The 17,831-nt window shown below is 45.1% G+C and overlaps 1 protein-coding gene across 3 annotated transcripts in view; it reads right to left on the bottom strand.

Annotated features, from left to right (window-relative positions):
• The window catches only part of IBTK (inhibitor of Bruton tyrosine kinase), a 487,897-nt gene that overhangs the window by 137,782 nt on the left and 332,284 nt on the right, over positions 1-17,831 (bottom strand). For all 3 annotated transcript variants that reach the window (XM_069235618.1, XM_069235620.1, XM_069235619.1), the window contains exon 25: positions 4,782-4,945. In XM_069235618.1, the coding sequence (XP_069091719.1) occupies positions 4,782-4,945 (164 nt within the window). The remainder of the gene's footprint in view (positions 1-4,781; positions 4,946-17,831) is intronic.

Raw genomic sequence — 17,831 nt, 5'->3', positions numbered from 1 at the left:
ATACATTTTATAACGGTATATTGTGTCTATGTTTGGTGACATGGTTAATGCTTTCATTTGTCCCACTCCCTCTTTCCCCCTCCATCCCCTCTCTCTCCCTGCTCTCACTATTGTTACCCCCCTTCCTTTGCCCTCCCCCTTATTTTTCTTTTCCCCCCAGTTTTTTTTATCCAACAATATGTATTTAACTTGTATGGAATGTTCAATTTGTTACCATGAGTATGTTGCTGCACTTTGCTGTTCCCATTTTGTTGGTAAGTGACGTGTGGCTGGCTACACTGTGATTGACCTGAATAGCATGGAATATTCATGCACACCTTTCCCCCGCACACCCCATTTTTTTCCCATCACTTTGTCCTCTGTTCATCCAAAGATGCACATCTTGATTGTGAGGGGGGCACAAGATATTACCACAGACACACTATTGATTATCACTGATTGCTTGAATGTATGCATGGTTAGCTGCACTATGGCAAACCTGTATAGCAGTTTCTTCACCCTCCACCACTCTCACGCAAAGCCCACTCCCTTTGTCAGTTGACCAACAGATCTATTTACAAAGTTTGGGCAGATACATGTTGTCCCTCTGCCCTTATAGTATTTTTTGTTTGCTGTTAAGCTGTTATATTGGTTTCAGTCCTAGTTAGTTTCACTGTCTGTGCCTGCTCCTGTTAGGCACTGCAGAGTGGATACCACAATCCCCTCACAGATGCCCCCCCTACCACTCCCCCTTCATATGCAGCACCTAGAGCTATGGTTAATATGAACATACTCACTTGGAATGTCAGGGGAATGCCCACTCCCTTGTGAAGATATGCAGTTTATTCACATTTATGATGCCGCTCTACACATATTGCACTGCTGCTAGAATCTCACTTGACACTAGCTGAAGCCGCAAGATTGCGGAGGCGCTAGCATGGACCAGTGGTCTCCACAATCTACTCCACATATGCCAGGGGCACCCTGATGCAGATCAAGGCAAGCGTTTCCTTCAAAGTGACTCCATTGAATGTGAATACCAGAGGCTACTACATTCTAGTGGACGTGCATCTTGAGTGACACTGCATGCTTACTGGATCTATCTATGCACCCAACTCTGACCCATATGCGTTCCTCACCAAATTGACAGGGGTATTTTCACACTGGAATGGGATACAATTGCTCCTTGGCAGATATTTCAATAGTGAGCTGCTTTTACCCCTCCCTCCCCCACAGAGTCGTCCTGTCCAACGCCCAAGAGCTGCCCGCCTGGCTCGAACATTGGTGGCTATCTGGCATATGGAGGCTTCGCAATGTACGCACCAGGGTTTATTCCTTCTATAAAGCCCCCACAACATGCATATCTGCATAGACTACCTTGGTACATCAGACATCCTTTCCCACATCACATACATCAATTTTCTAGACCGCACCCACTCAGACCACAACCCCCAGCACTTTTGATTGAACTCTGATGCTAAGCACACCCCCTGATCCCCACATGGAGGCTGCATCTGATATTGCTGGAAGACCCACCTTTTAGGTCCTCACTGGGAGTGGCTATAGTGGCCCACTTTGACATTAATGCCAACACAGCCTTGGCCCGATTGCTTGAACTGGATACCTTTTAAGTTGCTAACATAGGCCACTGCTTAGGATACATGTTGAATGTGTAAGATGGACACTTGACAAGGATATAGCCCGTATTGAACAAGACCTGCTTGGCCATGAATCACTAGTTCTCCTTATCACAGAACATGGGAGGCGTCTACTTCTAGCGAAGCTGGAGCATGCTGTACTCCTGAGGCACCGCCGATGTCTCATTTACACTGTTCACACAGCCAAGAATCATTTGGAGGTAGACAAGGAGGGCTCACTTTCAGCGTGGCTTATCTACCAGGGATACCCAAGACACCCTATACTGGCTCCTTTCTCCGCACTCAGAAGGCCAGTCAGGTCAAAATGATGAGTTATTACACCTCCATGCATACCTCAGCTTGCCCTTTTGCCAGATGCTACTGACCCCTTCCTAACCGCCATACCCCTATCCAACATTTCCCCTGACCAGCGACTTGAACTGAATGGTGCTATTTCCCCATTCAAGATCCAGGAAGCCATATGTGCCCACACCACAGGAAAGACCCCAAGTCCGGATGGTCTGCTGACTGAATTTTATAAGGCCTATGCCCCACTGTTGGCCACCCCCTTTAGATGCTGTATGATGAAGCTCTTCAAGCTGCCTGTTTGCCACCCTCACTCCGCGAGCTACTGCTAACCTCCCTGCCCAAGCTGGACCCAGAGCTCACTGTCTTAGGTTCATACACCCCCTTGAGCTACTCAACAAGGATTACAAAATATTAGCCAAAATATTAGCTGATCATCTGCCCCACTCGTGCCCGCGCTTATACACCCAGCCCAGAATGGGTTTGTCCCAGCCAGGAACACGTCTCTTAACTCAGGAAGATTCTTTAGGATCCTGGAGCATATTCCCCCCAGTTGACCATGGTTTGGCTGCCTGTATGCTGGATCTTGAAAAGGCATTTGACTCCTTAGATTGGGAATACCTGTTTGCAGTCCTTCCCAGTTATGGCCTGGGCCCCATATGTATTCATCTGATGAAATTACACTACACCCACCCTCTAGTGAGAGTTAAAACTAGAATCCTGATCTCTGACCATATTACGATCCATAGGGGTACTTGACAGGGATGCCCATTGTCTCCCCTTCTCTTTTCTTTGGCCATTGAAGTGCTAGCAGCCGCCCTCCGTGCACATAGGCAGGCCTGGGAAATCCTGATGGGAGACGGGCTACACTCTGTTTCACTCTACACCGATGATTTACACTCATACGCTTGTACTACTTGTGCTTCTTTTATGGTTTACCAGACTTCGACCTCAATGAAGATCTACTGTAGAAAGGACTTCTAGGGTGGAAACAGGAGCTTTCCTTTGACTCTGGGTGGTCATGGCATGGACTCTTCTGGTGTTTGGCAAAGTCGCTACTGGCTTTGGATTTGAGGTCAAGCACCAAAGAGAAATCTGGTGGGGACCAGTCGCAGACATTTGCTTGCCACAGTCCCTACAAGGTTTGAACCTGGTGGTGTTAGGGTGATAGTCTCCCTTGCACACTGTTATTAGAATGTCAAAATGTTAAGATAAGGAGTCTCAAGAATACATGAGGGGTAGCTTAGATCGGCATCTGGTGGCGTGGAAAACAGGAAATAAAGTCAGTGCACTTGGGTGGTGCTTATAAACAGCATCATACACAATGTCACTAGCAAAACACTGGCATGCTTTAAGTTTTGTGGATCCAGTCTGACGCCTGGGGAATATTCACAAGTTAAAGAATCCGCAGTTAGAAGTATCCAACTGAATATTCATCTTTGAGTGGGTATTGAGACCACTTGCATTATTAAAATTAATGTAGAGGCCAGTTTCTATAGAACGGTGACAGGCACATCACTTACCTGGCTAGCTGAAAGTTTGAAACATGCATTTCAAATCCATCCGAATCCAATCTAAAAACGTTATCCATGCGCCTAAGCTTGTGCCCTCGGAGGTTGTTCAGCAAAGGTCGCTTGAACACGACGGGCTGATACCCTCTTTTTAGCAGAAGCAGGGACTTGCTCAGTTAAGACCACAGCCGTTACACAATTGGAGCAATTCTGCAGGTGGCATTGCCGAATTCCTCAGTGATGTAGTGATCGGATCACTGGCGGCATCACGAGCCTGAATGTGGTCGAGTTGAAGGCTGTGAAGGCAATGCTGCGACAGTTGTGCAAGTCTGTATGGGGTCAAAGAACATGAGGGCTGTAGCTGATTTGGAAGCAGATACAGAGCTTCTGAACTCACTGAGAGCCACAGGCCTACCCAAGGAGGAAAGAGATGTGAAGATGTCAAGCTTCAACTTACAGAAAGACACTACCTGAAAGGCACTGGCAGACAAAGAAGGAGCCTCAGCTTGGGGTAGAAATACAAAGACGACATTGGAGTCAGAACTGTGCAGCTGATTCTTGCATCAGTCCTAAGAACAAATGTGATGACGAAAGAAGGAGGGATGATCTCCTTCCTATGCATTTTTTGTGATGAGAGGACCCCTATGAGGAATGCGCCCTCTTAAGTGATTTGCTCTGGAAGGGAGCTCTAGTGTACTGGCTTATCACAATGACCCGGCATAAATAGCTTCACATTCTTCTTCCTTATAACCACTGGGTGTATGAAAGCATATTTGTGAGAGATTTACAGTCCATAATCTAATTCCAGGCAACACACAGATGAACGGCAAGTCAGAGAAAATGTATGGCCTTTTTGCAGCTCTTACAGGGCTTAAAACCCCAAAACTTAAGAGGTAACATTTTACCTACAAAGCACTTGGAGTTTAGAGGGAGCTCTGGGTGTGTTTGAAAGGCATGGATAAACGAAATTTATTCCAGTGAGCGTAGTGGTCCTTTAAACAGGCCCATGGTATTGCGTCCAGAAGTGGGATGTAGGCATGGCTGAAGCCATATTATACGTTATGGAGGCACTGGGAACCCGTGCTGTGTGAAGAATGTAACTATCCTGTCTGCTGCCTAGGGATATTCAAAAAGTGAAGAAGTCGTGGGAAGAAGTATTCATCAGAAATAAATCCTACTTTTAAATTAAATCAGTGATAATGCCTATCCCCTGAGACACAGTTGGATAAAACAGTCAGAAATATATTCACGTAATAAAGAATATGTTAGTTCCTTTATTTAAATGCTTTACCCATAGCACGTTTGGGTTTGTAAGCTAAGGAATGGCATAATATGAAAAAACAAATACCTGAATGAGGACGCTATCCAACTGCCAGAGTTTAGAGATCCACTTTGGTTGCCAGGTACAGATAGTGGGGTAGATCGTTTAGTTGTAGGTGTCTTTTCGTATAATTTCAGTTCCAAATTAGGATTTGCATTTTGTGGATTCGAGACACAAACTTTGCCTTTTGTCTGCACAGGTAAATACATTAAGCAAATTGTTCAAATAATTCAGAAGGCAAATGAGTAAATACAGCAAATGTAATAAGAATCACAAAAGGTTTACAATTAAAAGCTACCATTGATATTCAAGACGTAGAGCCAAATTAATCTCCATCATTAAAGCAAACAGCGAACAAGCAACTCTCTTGGACGGACAGTAAGAATGTGAATAACTTGCTTTTACAGACGTCAGTCTAAAGTAGGAGAGTATGGCCATGGTTTTAGCACACATACGCACACTTCTTTCTCATTTAGTACCGTGTACTGCATTAGAAATTGTGATCTATTGAGGGTTTGCATTCTACTTTACCATTCAAGAGGACCATGGAGGACTCGATGCACTTTCATGGCTCCTTTAAGTACAGAGATATACTTTATCATCATCAGCAATATCATCTCGGACCTCTTCCAAAGGGCACCCTGAGGATGGATGCACATTACCTGTATGCCATGACATAGTTACTGCACTCTTACTAAGTCCCTCCAAGGAATTCCTGTCCATGCACATGTAGCTATATATGGTGCAATCACTGGATCATGGTATTGATTCATTTACACATACATACAGATTTACACATATAAAGTAACGTTTTGTATTTCACAAGTACCAACTTTGCGCCTATTCCATGAGTATAACAGTAAGGGGTACACAGAAATGTGCGGCTCCTTCCGTCACACAGAAGTGTTATAGGACAAAAATATTGGAGACACTTCTTGCATTTCTCAGGGAAAACCCATCAAATCTCAATGTGTCTGTTATGCTTTATTAAGCATCGGATGTTTATAAAAAGCTATTTCCGTGCATTTCTTGCCGGTTACTACAGAGGACCAAAGCTGGTATATGTGCAAGATTTTGGATATTAACCTAATATTCTAGTTTTCTGAAACAGGTTTAATCGGATCCTGACCCACTGCTTAAGATCAGTGGCTTTCACCACCTAGAGCAAAGACGCCCAAAGGCATGCATGCCTGTCTAATCTAGGTGAAGTTTGTGGGTTCATCAAGTGTGGTGTCACCAAGGAAAGAGGATCTGCTAGTTATGTAATGGGGTGATACTTCTTGTGTATATTCCACCATTCTACAGCAGCACCTGCTATGCACAATGCTGAGAACTTTGATCTCAATTCTCACATTCACAGGGAGCCTGGTATACTCTTTCAAGGTGGACGTGTTTTAAGGCCATGAGTCACGCACATTCTGGTCATCTGGTTTTTAATTCTTTTTCAGTCTGTCAAGAAGATTCTGTCTGTGCACTTGTGTGCAGATGATGCTACAGAAATCTAAGTACGCCGTTCTCAGTGCCTGTTTGCTCTATTCAGTGGTTAGTAAGGTGGAGTGGAATCATCATTTAGCACCTCCCTCCTCATGAAAAATTGGTAGACCTCAAGGGGCTACAAAATTACAAGGGAATCCCAAACCCCTACTAACTAGCAACATCGTAGAACAAGAAAAAAATCAGATAACCTGAGGGAAATCTGAAATATATAGTCTATTCTGTAAGTATCAGCTATGACTCAGACCCTTAAAGAGTGGGACAAGCAGTATGGAAAACATCACATATCCCCGGATGAAGGTCATCTGGCACTTCTGATGCTCCTTAAATTAACTCTCTGCAGCCCCCCCGCACCCCCCCCCCCCCCAGCACTGCAGAGGATTAAACTTTGTTTGGAAAAACTGAACAGCAATTTCAGGAACAGCAACAAAAGTGATCACATCATCTCTTTAAAACGTCAGCCAACATATTAGGTGTGAGTGAGCAGAGCCATAATGGTTAAGGGATTTCAGGAAAAAATATGCTCCAAGGGTGATAAACTTCACCCATGCTAGTTAACATCTTTATGTGCCATTTGAATCCATAATGTATACTGACATGGAAAATGTTTGAGAAGACCAAGGCATTATCACTGATCACTGGTTCATGTCTGTTACATTATAAAGAAAACTACAGCTGTGCTAGCAGTACTTAGGTTCTAGGATTGAGTTGAATTGAGGAAACAGCAATTCTATCCTATAGGTCAAAAACTCTGGAAACTGCAGTACTATTGCAGAAGCTTGTACAGACCTATAGGTCAAGGGCAAACATTTCTCATATGTTGCTTACAAATCTTAGGATCGAAGAGTCCTTTTGTTGGAGTGTTTCAACTACGGCAATGTAATCTACACTATCCTTCAAAAACCATACCAGGCACCAATAAGTAGGAAAATTAATTAGATGGCCAATGTTTGTGACATCGATGTGTGAATAATCTGCAAAAGCAGTCCACTGGACACAAATCCAGTCTGAAATCAAATAAACACCCTCAACATCATACATTAGGCCTTCAGGAAAAACCTGCAAAAAAACCTGCACAAAAAAACCTTTCTATCTGGAACCTACTAGAACAAGATACTTAAGTAAGTGTTTGAAAAAAGAATGGCTTCAAAAGCACACAGCAATCACGTAACCGTGTTGGTTACCGCATATTGTCTGCTGGCTCGATTCTTACTGTTAAACCACAGTGTAGAGCCTAGGCTCCATCCATTCAATAACCATCGTCTCTGCCCTGCCACTATTATCCAGAATTGAAGCTAGGTTTCAACAGACTCCAATTTGAGGCACCTATCTCAAGTAATCACAATTCTTTTCAAGGTGAACCACAAAATTCACTAAATAAGCGTGCTTGACCGTCTGGTAGCTTGACATTAAGCAGTGAGGCTTAACTTAGAGGCAATTAGTAAAGTATTTAATGAGTACTCAAACAGTAATAAAGTAAAAACACAAGAACACAACATAAGAAAAAACAATACCAGTTTAGAACATTAGAGTAAATTCTATTAAATAAAATTATTATTTCTGTTAGAGACTATCTAGCAGCAGATTCCTCACATTTCAAATATTCCCCAGGCATCAGACTGGTTCTGGAAACTTTTCAGCAATACCTCTGCCTGCTGGTAGGTGGGGGCTCTGTGACTCCAGACTGAGGCCACTCCTGTGTGCTGATGTCAGTTGCTTAAAAGAATGTCCGCACCCCAGACACAGCCTCAAAAGCAAATTGGTGTGACAAGTTTGTAGATTCCTAGACTTGGGATCTTAATAATGGATAGAGTCAAACCACGGAATGACAAGGATGGGAGGTTTGGTTGGGAATCTGCAGTTTGATAGTTTTTCTACCAGAAAGAGTGTTACCAAGGTAAGTAATTTTTTCTGTGATAGACTTCTAGCTGCAAATTCCTCACCTTTTGAATAGATACCACAGCAGCACCTATTTAGAGGTGGGTCTGAGGATGGACTTAAATCAGAAAGTCTTGCAGGAAAAAGCAAGAAAAATACCCCTCTCAGCAAACCTGACTGTCCACCCAACAGTGCTTCCTGAATGTATGGGAGGACACCCACATAGCCACCTTACAAATGTCCAGGACAGACTCCTCGTGCAAAAACAGTGGTAGCAGCATAGGCCGTGGTAGAATGAGCACACAGTTTTTCCAGGGGCTGCTTTTTAGCCAGTGCGTAGTAGTTCTTAATGCAGATCTCTCCTTCTGCACAGCCTTGACTTTTTTCGTGCCAGAGAAATCCATAGAGCTTATCATGCACCCAATGTAAAAGCTCAGCACTTATCTGGGGTCCCAGCAATGGAGTCTCTCCTACTTCTTAAGAGTGGCGAGGTGGAGCTTAGATTGCAGGCATATTGGTGTTTTGACCGATGGCATCACAACTTTGGGCAAGAAAGGTGCCCTTGCCTGCAAAACTCACTTATCTGTGAAGAATGAGGCATACTTGGAGTTGGCACAGAGCTTGAAGTTCACTTACATGATGGACCAATTGGCACAGAGCTTGAAGTTCACTTACATGCTGCACCAATGTTGTTGTGACGTGGATACAGTCCCAAGGGTGAGAAGGAGTAAGAATCAGCCGTGAAGAGTATCAAAGAGAGTGCACATCAAACATAAGGACTAAGTTAAGGTCCTACTGTGGCATGACAAAGGCAGAGAGAGGAAACGCATGTAAAGCTTTCAAAAAGTAAAAAATTACTGGAGAAACACAATGAGGCTGATCTGCCAACCGCAAAAAAGATGAAAAAGCAGAAAGTTATCCTTTATCTGTGCTGGGCTAGGGCTAAAACAAATATCAAAACATCAGATAACTTTGCCTGGAGGGGGTCTGTTTCCCAAGTACAGCACCAAGCCACAAATGTGTCCCAACAAAAGGCATATACAGTTTTTGTCGAGGGATGCCTGGCTGACAAGATGACATTACCCACCTCCAGAGGAAGGTCGAAGGTGTTCAGTTTTTACTGCTCTATCTTCAAGCATGAAGGTGGAGACTGAAGGCACAGGTGCAGAACCCGGTCTTGCCCAACAAGTCCTCCTATAGGTGCAGCCTGATCATAAGACTGACACTCAAAACTAGGCGCCAGTGATGAATCCAGACTCACTTGGATGTCTTACTCCCAGTCATTCCTGATCACCTTAGAACTCGAAGCAGGAGTGTCAGTGGAGAGGCAGACAGAAGTCCAGAGTTTGAATTCAGATGGAACGGAGCAAGATTTGTCTTGTAAAATCCAACATGCAGAAGTGCTGCCACTGCACATCCTCAGCGGTGGCGAACAGATTGAATGAAGTTTCTCCCCATTTGCAGAAGGAATCTTGCACCACCTCTGGGTGTAACTACTACTTGTGATCCGCTAGGTACAGACAGATAAGCTCATCTGCCCTGGCATTCAATCAATTCAAAGGAAGAGGGTCACCTAGCACAAAGTCTGTGACCTCACCATACCCTGCTTGTTGCAATACCATAGCGGTGTGTTGTCCATGATCACCTGTACTAGCCTCCCCTTGATGGAAGGAAGGAACGCTTTCAATGCCAAGCGAATGGCCCTAAGCTTCAGAAAGTTGATATGAACCGGGGACTCCGATCTCCACCTCTCCCAGGTGGCCACCCAACTCAGAAAAAATACATCTGTCAGCTTTGGGTGGCGGAAAATAATCTGCTGCTGAACCAGTCTTGGTACTGTAACCAAAAACATTTTTTTGCAATCTCCTCTGAAATCTGAACGTTTTTGGACAAGTCCCCTTGATGTTAGGCCCACTGGCACTTCAGATCCTACTGCAGACTCAGCATACGCCACCTGGTGTACTCGACCAGCAGAATGCACAAGCTTATTTCACCCAACATCCTCAGAGTCCACCTCAATGAAATCCAGGACTGAGTCTGAAATATCATATCATAGCTTTAATGTCCTGGGCTCTCTTCCATGGATGGAAATCACAAAATCTAACTGTGTTCAGAAAGGCTCCAGGAAAAGGAAGCATCTGAGGAGTCAAGTGTGACTTTGGCACGTTGACAGTGAACCTCAACGATAACAAGTGGTTTTCTGTAATCTGGAGGTGGCTAACAACTTCCTGTGGCGAGCCTGCCTTCAAAAGCCAGCCGCTGAGTTAGGGAAAGACTGACATCCCTGACTTTGGAAGGTGTGTTGCCACCACTTTTGTTAACACCAGAAGGGCACTGGTGGGAACAAAGCTAATGAAAAATGCTCCTGTCCCACCATGAACTGCAGGTAGCATCGAAGGGCATGCAACATGGTGTATGGGACCAGGTGTCCTACAAGTCCAACACCAGCATCCAGTCTCCAAGATGGAGGACAGACAAGACCTTGGTCAGTGGCTGCTTGGTGGGTGGTGGACTGGGCAGCCCGTTGACCTTAATTGTTGGGGCGTCGAGCAACAGTGCATCAACAGCAAAACTGTTGGGGCCTTGTGGAGGTTGGGTTAGACTGGTGGTATGAGACACATCTGTCAGATCCGAGAAAGGAGTGGTAGCGTTGATGCAGTTGGTGAGGTGCGGCAGACAAGTCCAAGGATCGTGCAATGTCCTTGTTCTCTTTGAACCACTCAAGTAAGGAGTCTGGCTTGTCCCCAAACAGGTGAGTCATATTGAACGACATATCCACAAGGGACTGAACATCACCCAAAAAAACGGCAGAGAATGGCAACACTGGTGCCAGTGGCCCACCAGATGGAACTGGTGGTGTAAGCCACAACAAAGTGTGAACTTTCCCATGCCACAACCCTTGTGGAAGGCCTGAACAAGGACAGATCGAATATCTTTGGGGACCCCTGGAAGGAATTAAGCCACCGAAACCCAGAGGGCTAGGAAATAGCACCCCACTAGACAGCAGGCACTCACTGATATAAGCGACCGGCAGGTGGACGAGAAGACCTTTTACCCATATGTCTCCACCAGTTTTTTCTCCCCATCGGGGGAGTCATAGGGAATGTTTTGGAGTTAGTCTTACATGCATACGGCTGCACCACCAACCTTTCAGGGGAGAAGACCTGAGATAAAAATGCAGGGTATCCCAAAGCCTAAAGGTGGTATTGTGAAATATGGTATGGCCATGTCCCCAACAAAGTATCCATAAGGGCCTAGTTATAAGGCAAGAGGGGGGGTCAGTGGATGCTTGTTCCGGCTAAGGGACTTCTGTATGAACAATAGCTTTGACTGCCAAGGTGGGAAGCTGGCGGTCAAGGACTTTGGCCAAACTACACATAATACTATGTTGTAAGAGGCACTCTCTTCAGTGGCAGGAACAGGGGATGAGAGGAGCCCAGAATCAAGGAAGGTATCAAGAACAATTGCCTCCTTCAGGGAGTCATACAAATCCTCCTTGTGATAAGGGTGGCCAGTCTCATCACCCACATCGTACTCACTATCTGAATCCATGCAAAATAGGGTATGTAGTGTGTGTGTTCATCTTGGTGGAAGCACACCCAGCCAAGGAAGGGGGGCCTGCTAAGCGGTCGAACAGTGCTTCGGATGAGGTAGAACTGGGGACCAACTCAGCATCAGAGAAGACAAATCGGGCCTCGTCTTCTAGCATCTATGCAGTTAGCATCTGCAACAAAGTCATACTGGAGGCAGAGTCTAGACTTTGAATTGGAGTCGAGGCTGGAAATGAAGGCAGTCCTATAGGTGGCTCTGAGGATCCAGCTGGAGCCGAGGGAAAAAAATTAACCTGTCAACGTTAATCCAGGTGGAGAACCTCTTGCTTCTGTGGGGCCTGCAAGAGAAAGGATCCAAAGAATCAGAGGATGGCCTAGCAGGTCACCCCAATCTGTTTAAGAGTAGCAGATGGCCCTGAGAACTCTGGTTGTGCTGGAATAAGTTGTGGGATCACCTGTGAAGTCAAACAAGTTTGGGAGTTGGATCAAGAATGAGATGTATGGCACTGTACCCCGCACATTCTCAAAGAATCGTGAGTGGCAGGAAGAGGCGGAGTCCGGCTTAGATTTCTTGTGATTTTTCTCTGACTTAAGCAAAGATTTTTATTGAGATGAAGACCGACTCCTGGAACGAATCCTGTGACTTCTTGATCTTGAACAGGGCTGGGATCGGACTTTCTACTTGGACAAGCGTCATCGCAGAGTTTCCCCAGTGCTTGGGAAAGTAGAGTTTAGTATTGAGATCTCATATGGGGCCTTCGGGTTCATCAATGCGCAGTCACTGCAGGCCTTAGAGTCAAGACTTGTCCCTAGGCACCACAGGCAAAACAGTAGAGATTTTGACACAGATATTTGTTTGTGAAAAACCTTACAAGGTTTAGAACCTGTTTAGGAAGATGACATGTCCCTTGCACACTGTAAAACAATTTTTTGATTGAGATGAGGGTCTCAAAGTGACAAGAGGTAATTCCAGATCCGCGTCTGGTGGAGTGGAACAAAAGAACTGATGTCAGAATGCAGGAGTAGTACCTAAAGAGGTTTTGGATGCTATTTTCTAGAGCAGAACAGCATCAGGGTGGCAACTGCATGGGGATACCTATCGCCGTGCAGAGGTACGGCTGGAATATTTCCAGATTCAGTCTGACTCCTGGGGACTATTTAAACGGTGAGGTCTCTATCAGAAAGAGGGAGCTGAAGAGCAGGAAAAGAAAATGTAAGAAATGGGAAAGGTAAGAAATGGGACAAGATGAAATTAGACAGAGAGGATGGCTCTAGAGATAAAAAAATATTAGGATTGTAGCACAAACAGGTAAATATTTCACTACAAACTCTTTAGGAATGCTTGCCAAGGATCCAAAAAGAGCCTAGGCACATGTTGTAGGAGGACAAAATATTTTAGAATGGTTTTTGAGCTCTGAAATGGCTTGTGAGGATCAGGCTTTGACGAAGGCATCTAAGGCAGCAAATTACATGGGTTAGTTGCCTGTGTAAGGAACATCAATCACTGAAAGGGTGACTTCAGCTAATAATATAATGTGCGAGTGGATGAAGTACGCTCTGATTAAGCTTGGGCTGATGCCAACTCAATACCTGCTAAGGTTTATAGACAGTAAGCGAAGAGATGTTGTACCATCTGGGACTTGGATTCACTGAGTACTTCAAGATTGAAATGAGTGATTGAGAGGAATGAGGCTGAGAATTTTGATGTCTTGAATCAGTTGGTTGTTAAATAGAAACTCCCGGAAGAGCCCTCTCCCTCACGCCGGAAATATCTGTCAGATCTCACAGAGATATATCTAAATAAGTTTGCAGTGTTGGCTGACAAGTGATTAACCAATAGGATTACAAAAGGGCTGGGAGAAGCATATTACTGCCTGAGGGTGAGAAAACAATTCACAAACTAGTTCTAAACTGGAAGGTCCAGCGCAATTCCCAAAGTTTCAAAAGGAAGAAAGAGTCAAAAAAGGAACTGGGTTCTTGGTCAAGAAAAAAGGAAGGATATGTTAGGACATGAAAGTTCTTTCAAGTATAGGGTGAAGGAAAAGTTACTTAACTTGAGTAACACTCTTTCTGGTGGATACTTTAAGTATCTACAGATTTCCCGCCTTGTCAATATTCCCCCAGGTGTAAGACTGGATCTGGAAAAAACAAAAGTAGTACTTCTGTATGCCGGTAGATGGTGTCCTGTGACTCCACACCAACATCGTTCTGATGAAGAAGTGACAAGTGGGCCTCTTACAAGTGCCACATGGGGGGGGGGGGGGGGACTGACATCAGTTGCTATCACAATCATGTCATCTCTCATAGATGCAGAGCCTACAAGAATAATTACTTTACCGGTATAAAGATCACTAGTCTGGGACCATTCCAGGTGGAAAAAAATAATTTGTCAGAAAGGGGAGGTGAGAGGGTGGTGAAGAAGCTGGGGTTAGCTTAAATCTCTACCAAAAATAGTTTACTAAAGGTAACTTGTTCTCTGGATACCTCTAACCTCAGATTCCTCACCTTGTTTATAAATACCAAGACAGTACCTGTAGGAAAGTGCCATCTTTAAGGCATAGTTTTTGCCCGTTCAGTGCTTGGACTGTTGTTGACTGGGATCCTGCTAACCAGGACCACAATGACTTTACACCCACAATCGGCATACTGGTGCACCCCTGTAAATCCCTTGTATATGGTATCTCTGGTACCAAGGGCATTGGTGCACCAGGGGTCCCCTATAGACTGCAGCATGTATTATGCCACCCATAGAAGCCCACGCAAACTGACTGCAGGCCTGCCATTGCAGCCTGCTTGAAAGGGTGGAAGCACCCTTTGATCGCCAAACCTTACCACTGCACTTAGACATTGTACGTCACCCCTCTGATAGGCCCTTCAGCCCAAGGTCAGGGTGCATGTCTCTAAGTGTGAGGGTACCCCTGCATGAGAAACTGTCCTCTTTCGCACTGTCTTACTTTTTTTGCCCCTAGCGAACCCACTGAAAAGCTGATCATCCGCACGATGTTCCCTGGAAGGATAGATATAAGAGCTAACAGCTTTTTCAGGTTACAATCGATAAAGTCTCTCCTCCTCTTTCAAGGGGTGAGGTGGATAGAAGAATATCAGGACAAAAATACTTTGACTAACATGAACGGGAGTCACAACTTTCGAGAGATAGGAGGATTGGGTTCTCAGAAACAGTTTATCTAGGTACAATGTGTTGGTATGGCATGTTGTCGGCTAGGGCTTGCCATTCGCTCACCTGCTGCACCAACATTATAGCAATGAGAAAAACTGTCTCTAGGAAAAGGACTGCAGTGGACAGCTAAGCAGGGAGGACACATTAGGAATGTGAGGACCAAGTTGAAATCTCATTGAGGCATAATGAACGAATAGGGTGAAGACAGATTACAAACCTATCGAAAGACACATCACACTAGGTGATTTAAAACAAGAGGGCTTATCCTGCAACACCAGGAAAGCCAAAAGAGCTGATAAGTATCCTTTAACTATGCCCAAAGCAAGTCCTTGCTGGGCAAGGAACAACACAAAAAAGCAATACTTCAGAAGGTTTAGCTTGACATGGGTCAATCTGCAGAGTAGAGCACCAAGCTACAAACTTGTCCCAACAGCAGGTCTACACCAATTTGTTGAAGGGATGCCTGGCTTCCAAGACGATATTGACAACCTGGGGAGGAAGGTCAAACACAGTTAACTCATGCCACTTAAGCTCCAAGCATGGAGATGAAGATTGAGCAGACCTGGGTGTAGAACCCTGCCCTGTCCTGCCCTGCTGATGAGACGGAAGATCCTCCTGAAGTGGGATCCTAATCGGAGGGCAGATGCTCATGCCCTAGAGTTCGGGACACCACACTCTCCTTGCCCAGTCCTGAGTCACTAGGCTGCCTTGAGCTCGGTCATTCTTGATCTTCTTCATAACTCAATGCAGGAAAATGCAGTACTCTTAGATAATGAGTGGGTTGGAAGCATTCTATGGAATGCTATGAGGTCAGTTTTGGAATAGTTGTTTTTAGCACACCTAAGCTGACGTTCTGGCACTGAGATGCTGTGTTGTATGGAAGCTTCACACATAATAAATGTATACTTAAACATTCTATCATAAGCAATGTGTCTACTTGAAAGGTGACTGCCTCATCTTTTTGTCGGGGGATGAGGATCCAGTGGAGCTGCTAAAGCCCCACCGCTACATTTCGGGACAAACGAAAGAGTTACTTACCTTCAGTAACGACTTTTCTGGTGGATACATTAGCTACCTGTGGATGCCTCACCTATTGAATACTCACCTTGCGCCATCATCCAATGGAAATCTTCTTCCTAGCTTCTGCACGTCGACGAGGACGTCAAAATTGCCCACGCGACGCCGTCTGACGTCATACAGGCAATAAGAGGTTCTGGCCGACGTGCCAACGTCAGTACCAACATTTATTTACGTGCCTGAGACTAATAGGCCATTGAGACAATCAATCAATTAACAATATTTAATAACATTCAAGATAAAAACATCATTCCAAAAACTCAAGATATATATATTTTTTTAAATAAATAAATACATAAATAAATATATACAGTATATGTACAAGCCCTCAAATACCAAGAGGAGCACACCCAAGAATAACTTGGTTAGACCAGACAGGCAACGGGGAGGCGGGTGGGACCGTGAGGAATCCACAGGTAGCTAATGTATCCACCAGAAAAGTCGTTACCGAAGGTAAGTAACTTGTTCTTCTGATGGATACAACTACCTGTTGATTCCTCACCTATTGAACAGAGTCCCAAAGTAGTACCGCACTCTGTGGAGGGTGCCTGAATGGTCAAACCAAGAAATCCTGCAGCACTGACCGTGCAAAATGGCCATCCCTCCTAACCTCAGAATCCAAGCAATAATGTTTCGCAAAAGTGTGGAGGGATGACCAAGTTGCGGCCTTGCAGATGTCGACCACAGGAACACCCCTAGCCAAGGCCGAAGAGGCTGACTTAGCTCTGGTGGAATGAGCTCTTATTCCATCAGGGGGTTCTTTCTTTGCTAGAGAGTAACACAGTTTAATGCAAAGAAAGACCCACCTGGAGAGTGTTCTCTTGTGGACTGCCCTTCCTCTCCTCTTTCCCACGTACCCGATGAAGAGTTGATCCTCCAACCTGAAATCCTTCGTTCTGTTCACATAACAGCTCAGCGCACTCCTCGGGTCTAAGCGGTGTAGTCTTTCTTCTTCTTTCGAAGGATGAGGCGGAGGATAAAACGAGGAAAGAGTAATTGTTTGGGCCATATGAAAGGGTGAAACAACCTTCAGTAGGAAAGCAGCCTTGGTCCTCAACACCACCTTATCCCCATAAAAAGATGTAAAAGGGGGTTTAACAGATAGAGCCTGCAGCTCACTCACTCTTCTTGCGGAAGTAATTGCAACAAGGAAAACAGTCTTCAGAACCAATAACCTTAAGGGGCAAGAATGCATAGGCTCAAACGGTGAACCCATAAGGAAAGTCAAGACTAGGTTTAGATCCCACTGAGGCATAATGAAAGGAGTGGGAGGAAATTTGTTAATGAGACCTTTAAAAAATCTTAGCACTATAGGGGATTTAAATAGAGAAGGCTGGTCCGGAAGACATAGAAAGGCTGACAGGGCAGATAAATATCCCTTGACTGTAGCCACTGCACAACCCCTCTGTGCCAGGGATAACGCAAAAGACAAGAAATCCAATAAGTGGGCACGTAGGGGGTCAATTTGCTTCTCTCCACACCAATTCACAAATTTAGCCCACCTATTAGCGTAGATAGATTTAGTGGAGTGTCGCCTGGCCGATAAAATAACATCCACTACGTCAGGTGGGAGAGAAAAGGAACTCAGGTTGCCCTGTTCAATCTCCAGGCATGAAGGTGCAGGCTCTGGAGGTGGGGGTGTAAAACCTGCCCCTGCGACTGCGAGAGGAGGTCTGCCCTGAGAGGGAGACAGAGCGGTGGGCACAGAGAGAGTTGGAGAAGATCCGAATACCATACCCTCCTTGGCCAATCCGGAGCTATTAAGATGACTTGAGCCCGGTCTTGGCGAATTTTCCTCAAAACTCGAGGAATCAAAGGTAGGGGGGGAAACGCGTAAAGCAACTGGTCGCACCAGGACATCTGAAACGCGTCCCCCAACGCTCCTTGTACCGGATACTG

Source organism: Pleurodeles waltl, chromosome 5 (assembly GCF_031143425.1).
Source record: "Pleurodeles waltl isolate 20211129_DDA chromosome 5, aPleWal1.hap1.20221129, whole genome shotgun sequence".
Taxonomy (NCBI): domain Eukaryota; kingdom Metazoa; phylum Chordata; class Amphibia; order Caudata; family Salamandridae; genus Pleurodeles; species Pleurodeles waltl.
The sequence above is the reverse complement of the archived record's forward strand: the minus strand, read 5'-3'. Positions and strand labels throughout refer to the sequence as shown.